We start from the raw sequence: 7,172 nt of genomic DNA, 5'->3' as shown, positions 1-7,172 counted from the left end.
ATATATATATATATATATATATATATATATATACATACATATATACATACTGTATATATATATATAGATATATGTATATATAATATATACTGTATTATACATATCTTATATATATATACATATACATATATAAAGTTTGTTTTTTCATCTATGCTTCCTTCTGCAGACACCAGGGATCATATGCCACCAGTGTCTGGTATTTCTTGTTGGTCACTCACTGAAGCAGAAGAGAACATGAGTTGGAGTAGTACATATACTAAACACGTAGTATGCAAGGACACCATATATATAGTACAATCATGACATCTCTTTTACACGAATACTAATATACCTCTTGTCTATCTTGTATTACACCACTAGCGGATCCAGGAGAAGGGGGCACCTGGGCAGGTGGCGCCGGCCCCCGCCCCCCCATGAAAAATGACAAAATAATAGTACTGCAGATTTAGAAAATAAATGAGAAATATGAAAATGGAAAAAAATAAAAATCTATTATCGAAATATATATATATATATATATATATATATATATATATATATATATATATATGTATATGTGTGTGTGTATATAATATGAAAATTGGTGCCACCCCCTGGAAATTTTTCTGGATCCGCTTGTGTATTACACTTCCGTTATCATTCATATACATTTATTCACGGTAGTGGACACATATACATTACTCCTGTTTATGCACTGCCCTTTCTATGCATCGTAACCGGCAGATTTGTTCACGTTTTAAGACCACTTTCGAAAACATTGGTTTGTTTCATCGCACTGACGGACTACTTCGTGAATCCAGTATTCATTCATAGGTTGCTGTGGGAATTAACACTAACCGTATATTACGCACTACGTGTGGTTAATTTTGAATACAATAGAATAGCATATAGGATTTAGGCCAAAGACCAGGCCCTGGGACCTATGAGGTCATCCAGCGCTGAAAGGGAAAATTGACTGTAAAAAGGTCTGAAAGGCGCAACAGGAGGAAAACCTCGCAGCTGCACTATGAAGCAACTGTTAGGAGAGGGTGGAAAGTAAGACGGAAAAAAGGGAATACGAAAGAATGTACAGTAAAAGGAATGAAAGGGGTTGCAGTTAGGGGACGAAGGGGCGCTGCAAAGAACCTTAAATTAAGTAAAGCCTACAGTGCACCGCACGAGGTGCACTGACGGCACTAACCCCGTACGGTGAGTGAGATTAATTGAGACAAACATAAAATCTTTTCATAACACCAGACTTGAGCTACAGTTGAATGCGGACTGACATACATGCCGGATGTGAGCAAACCGGATTATCTACAGTATCTGCAAAATGGGCTTTCCTGTTTAGCTACAATTCTGGGGCTATCAGTGTTGACATCCGGTGGTAGTGGTCGCTGGTTTGTTTCTGTCTGCCCTGACCCACTTATCTCTTAGCTTTGGTTCTCAATCTGTTTGCTCTGACCCTCTACAGCATGGTTGTTTGAAGTGTCACTTGACTCGTGTGTATTTACAATCGATGCCGAGGTTTTGGGGGGAACCGGAACCGGAAGCGACGTGGTACCTGCCAAAAATACGCCGAATGAAGCACCCAGAAGCAAATGGCTCATATACTTTTAGTCACGCTTTCTAGTTTCTTTCTGTTATTTATTTCAAACCTTCTTTTCTTGTTTTTGACCTTTTTTAACTGTTTATAGACGGCTAATTTTGCCTCCAAAAACGTAAACACAAAATAAAAAATTTATTGTTACATGTGTTCTTGTGTTGGGTCTCCTCATTTCATAGCTTGTAATTATGAGTTATTTTTGTGCAGAATATTTTTTTTTTCAAATCTAATAGAGACCGTTGTTCAGATTAACTTTTATCCTGAATCATAATGTGTTTGTTGTTCTTTCGTGTTATTATTGCACCAGCTTTCAGAGTAGGATGCGTGCAATAGAGATCCAAACGCATAAATACGTCCTATGTACTCAAAAGAAGAAGGCAAACAACATGCAACTTCTATATAAACTTCTGGGCCAAAATTTACAGATTTTCAATACTATTTGGAATGAGGTTTCAGGCCTACTTTCAGCGAGTCCATTGCAATGGCTCTGACAATCTAATTAAAAACTTTATTTCCTATAATACACTGGAAAATATTATCCGCTGAAATGACGATGTTGGAAACGCATGCAACCATCCACTATGACGCACCAGGGAAACTGGAATGCAGTCGCATGCCTTCATTGAAAAACAAGAATCGTCTCTTGTGATTCACTGAACAGATTGGAATTCTGAAGAGAGCGTACTTCAGAGCGTAAGTCACACTTCAGGAAACAGTCCATTGCCTTCGAAGAATGGAGAGAGAGAGAGAGAGAGAGAGAGAGAGAGAGAGAGAGAGAGAGAGAGAGAGAGAGAGAGAGAGAGAGAACTTCGCGCGACAAAGAAAGGGGAGAAATAAACAAAACAAAACAAAAAAAAGACAGTATTGCAACTTTAGAATGGAAAGGTATCACGGCAGCCGTTATCACTTGCTCCAAGATCAGAAACAATAAGGAACTGCGAAGTGATGGCATTCGATCACAAAAGGTCAGGGCGGTTGTCTTCTGCTTTTCAATTCACTGTACTCTAAACGTGTAACAGATAAAATCACCAATTAAAGTTTTCACGACACAAATTCGCGCTACAGTGAATTTCGAGTGGCGAGAGCGAACAGCGGTTTCACAGGCTCAAGAAATTTCTGGGAAAGGACAAAAAAATACTACAAAGGAGAAATAACTGCTAAGTCCTTCTGCCTGCAGTGAGGACGTAATTGATGAATACTTTACCAAAAGTAATGACAGGAACATTAGACAGGGTCAGGACGGCAGGTCCCGACCCAGGGGACGTTAAGCATCGTCCAGATTTTCTGACACTGCAACTCATTCTCAAAACCTGCATAGAGGCCAATGGTTCTACTGATACTACACGTAGTAACACACAGGGAAAATATATAAGTGCTCGTAAACGATAATTTCAGACGTCAATGGATTATTATTATTATTATTATTATTATTATTATTATTATTATTATTATTATTATTATTTCCGAAGATGAGCCCTATTCATATAGAACAAACCCACCGAAGGAGCCACTGACTCGAAATCCAAGCTTCCAAAGAATATGGTGTTCATGAGAAAAAGAGAAAAAGTTCGAGGTAAAAGAAATACGGAATTCAGAATAACTATTTTTTTTTAAATCGGGATTCTTAACGTTTCTAATTACACGATGAGAAACGAAAGGGGAGCTATTTTACTGGCACACTGAAATATTAAACAAACGCTAAATTTACTTCAATAACAAAGGATAATTTATCATTCCTTTAATTTTTCTTTGATGTAACCTGCCACCTTCTGGGGCTTATCCTTTGAAAACTGGAAATAAAATTCATCATATTTCTTGTTCCTCATATTTCATATTTCATCTAGGAATATGCCTTATGATATGAAAGGGCAAACTGTAGCCGGGAAAAGAAAGAAAGAAAGAAAAAATTATCCTTTCTTCGCTCAGCCTAAACGTCTGCGTGGCGTGGTTGTTTTATGAAAGTAATGGTTGCATCTCCGACCTCCGGAAAGGTGGACAGACAACCAAAAAAAAAAAAAATACATGTTCTTATACGCTAGCGTTTACATAATAAAATCAATCATGGAAATAATCAACACAAACGCGTCAGTAAATAGAAGTAAATTTCTAATTCAATCCGGAAATGAACTCCAAGGCTCTAAAATGGCTTCTGTGGGTTAGTTGTTAGTGTCCCCGCCTTTCATTTGAGAGTCCGGGATTCGATCCCGATGCGAGTTTGAAATTACAGAATTAAGCTCTTCTGTCAATCTTTTCCTGACGGCGAAGGTTGAAACGAAGCAGCATCATACCAATTTCCCTAAGCGTGATTCGCCATTCTACACTGTCACTTGGTTGCCCACATGCAACACTTGCGGGTGTAGTAAAGTAGTACTAATGAGAAATGAAGCTGCCCTGAGTCTCAATCGTGGCATGGGGCGGATTAGGGAATGGTGTTGTTGGTGGGGTGTGAGGCTGAACTCCGGTAAAACGCAAACACTAACGATTAATAGATCTCGTGCTGATTTTCCACCACATCCTCCCCTTCAGGCAGATGGAATTCTGCTGAACGAGTCTGAAGCTATGACCATACTGGGTGCATCCTCAATTGGAAACAAAGCCCACAAAAGAAACGTCCGTTGCTCTACCGCCTGTTCAGGAGAAAACCTGAGCACAAAGGCACGACGAAAAACATCGGCTAGAAAAATGCCGGAAGATAAGGTTGACCGAGCGCTCTATGGGGCGAAAAGAGCCAAGCTAACGAGACGCTCCTCCCTCCCTTGTGGAGACTCTATTGCTCTTCTCCATCAAGAGTCTGATGCATATATAAAGAGAAACAAAGTAGCCCAGACATCAGTGGATCTCTCACAATCGGAGCACCAACAAGCATGAAGGTACTGACTGATCTCTGAAAGGCGCTGACTTTTGCTGAAGACTCACCAGGAAGGCTCTTATTCATTTCTCCATTTTATCACCTTTGTTTTGCAAAACTTAGGGTTGGTCTTAAGGCTGCGTCCATGGAAAGAGTAACACTTAGAGGATTTGTACTGCAGCAGACAGTGTTAAACTTCTTGGGATGCCACTGACAAGTTACCTTGATACTGAATCTTTTTGTTTCACAAGTAGCTGACCTGCGTGAGGCAAAGTTAATATTAGCCATTTGATATGGTTTTTTTCGATATTTATCTTATTACTTAATATACAGAGAAAATGAGAGAGAGAGAGAGAGAGAGAGAGAGAGAGAGAGAGAGAGAGAGAGAGAGAGAGAGAGAGAGAGAGAGAGAGACCCCAAAACATTGCGCGAACATCAACAAACATTGATCGTATTGTTTTTCAGGCCATAATTCTCGCCGCCTCTGTGGCTGCAGTAGCCATGGCCGACGTGGGCTTCAGCCACCAAACCCCTCAAATTAATCCCCTGTCTCAATATTCCCTACCGGTTGCTCGACCCCAGCCCCAGTATTCAGCTCCAGCTCCCCAGTACAGCGACGCCCCAGCCCAGTACACCTTCAAGTGGGATGTCAACGATCGGTATTCGGGTAACTTTACGGACACCAGGAACAGAGGGATGGATCAATACTCAAGGAAGGTAGGGAAAGGAATATATATATATATATATATATATATATATATATATATATATATATATATATATATATATATATATATATATATATATATATATATATATATATATATATATATATATATATATATATATATATATATTATATATATATATATATGTGTGTGTGTGTGTGTGTGTGTGTGTGTGTTTTCTCTGTACTTTTGCCTTATATATAAACAAAGTGAAACAGGCATGTAGTTCTAGCCTACGCTCTTCCATTGAAATTTTGCTTCCTCTTCAGAAAACATTCTTCATTTGAGCAGATTTTACATCTTCACACTTATCTATAGTATTCAAGGCAAGAAACGTCATTTCAACTACATTTCAATATTTACTGAGTGGCTTATAGGCCTAGTGCAAATCTGCGAAGGTAACTCACAAAAATTTGCATCAAAGTTTCCAGGCATGGACAGAGCTCTGGCATTTTCATTGCTTAAATCTGGTCTCTCCATCAACTACAAATATTTCTCTTGTTTTAACTGAATATTAATTGAAAAATGCCCTACATTTTTACTTTTTACAGGTACTATGTCAGGCTCCCTGATACTCGCCTCATGAGAGTCGATTACTACGCTGACAATCACGGCTTCCACCCTTCTGTTACCTTTGAAGGCGAAGCTCAATATCCTAGGGCTCCAGCTCAGTCCTATCAAGCTGTCCCTGTCTTCAGCCAGGCTCATGTCCAGTCTGTCCATGCCCCTAGTCAGACACACACCCACGCTCCTAGCCAGGGGCACATCCATTCCACGTATACCTCTACCCAAGCCAACATACAGTCTGCTCATGGGCACGTCCAACCTACCCATGAAGCATCGCAAGCCTACCAGTTACCTACGCTGTCATATTACCAACCCAGAAAATAGGAGAGACTTGACTTCAGTGGGATCTCCACTGATCCTAGTTTATTCACCGGATAAACTAGGAACTGTTATACAAGTATGTATGCATTACCAAAGAGGTTGCTACCCAAAGAGTTATTACTGACTTGTGCAGTCAGTGTTTGTCCCGCCAGAGTTTTAAAGAATTATTATTCGTTTAATGTTGCACAACGTGGTTCTTAAGTTCTAGGCAACGTTTTTGGTTACAAAGACCATTTACCATCAACAAAGCTTACACACACTTTCACTGTATCTCACAATGATTGTGATTCCTCTGAATTCAATTTCTAATATGATTTATACCTCTCACAGTAAACTGAAAGCTCATCAGTAATGTATCCTCAGTAGGTAATCTATGAGTCTATGACCTGATTTTATAATTAATGCCCCTCGTTGTTTGGTATAGACCGTCAGCACCACCGCACTTTTTTCTGTTGTTGTTGAGCAGCTCCGATATTTTGTTTTTAATTATGGATTGTTTGTTATATGCACAGAGAAATCTGCTGTGTATTAAATACCCGAATAAAATGTTTACTTTGTTTCTTGTCGCAAAATTCTCGTTTTCTTAGCCACGCCGTCAGACATCACTATTACCTCTCTCGAATGGTGTTCAAGATTAAAATGAAAATGAACTATCTCGAGTGACCACTGAAGCATTTTAGTCACATGTACATAATCAATCACAGACACACACATTATATATATATATATATATATATATATATATATATATATATATATATATATATATATATATATATATATATATATATATGTGTGTATATGAATATACATATATACATACATACATATGTATATATAATATATATGTATATATATATATATATATATATATATATATATATATATATATATATATATATATACAGGAGGTTAATGATTACTTAACTAAGTTCTATGCAAAAATATTACTAATTCTATCGTAACTAGCGTAAAGAAATGAACTCAAGCTCACTTGACCACCGGAATTCCAAAGTTTTGGCAAGTGAGGGTTCTTAGGTTTGTGCAACCTGATAAAAAATGATACACGGCTGTTGCGGGGAGCAAGAGAACTCATGGGAAGTTTCTTTCTGAAACAGAGTCA

The 7,172-nt window shown here is 38.4% G+C and overlaps 2 protein-coding genes across 2 annotated transcripts in view; one reads left to right on the top strand and one right to left on the bottom strand.

Annotated features, from left to right (window-relative positions):
• The window catches only part of LOC136835555 (uncharacterized), a 234,954-nt gene that overhangs the window by 214,890 nt on the left and 12,892 nt on the right, over positions 1-7,172 (bottom strand). The window contains exon 3 of the mRNA XM_067099210.1: positions 1,274-1,543. The gene's annotated coding sequence lies outside the window, so the exon portion shown is untranslated. The remainder of the gene's footprint in view (positions 1-1,273; positions 1,544-7,172) is intronic.
• On the top strand, positions 4,430-6,590 carry LOC136835559 (cuticle protein 18.6-like). Its single transcript, XM_067099215.1, is given in 5 exon segments — positions 4,430-4,455; positions 4,899-5,103; positions 5,106-5,132; positions 5,135-5,150; positions 5,713-6,590. Coding segments are annotated over 5 exon segments (594 nt in total). The 5' UTR covers positions 4,430-4,449; the 3' UTR covers positions 6,053-6,590.

Source organism: Macrobrachium rosenbergii, chromosome 55 (assembly GCF_040412425.1).
Source record: "Macrobrachium rosenbergii isolate ZJJX-2024 chromosome 55, ASM4041242v1, whole genome shotgun sequence".
NCBI lineage: Eukaryota > Metazoa > Arthropoda > Malacostraca > Decapoda > Palaemonidae > Macrobrachium > Macrobrachium rosenbergii.
This window is presented reverse-complemented; position numbering and strand designations above follow the sequence as displayed.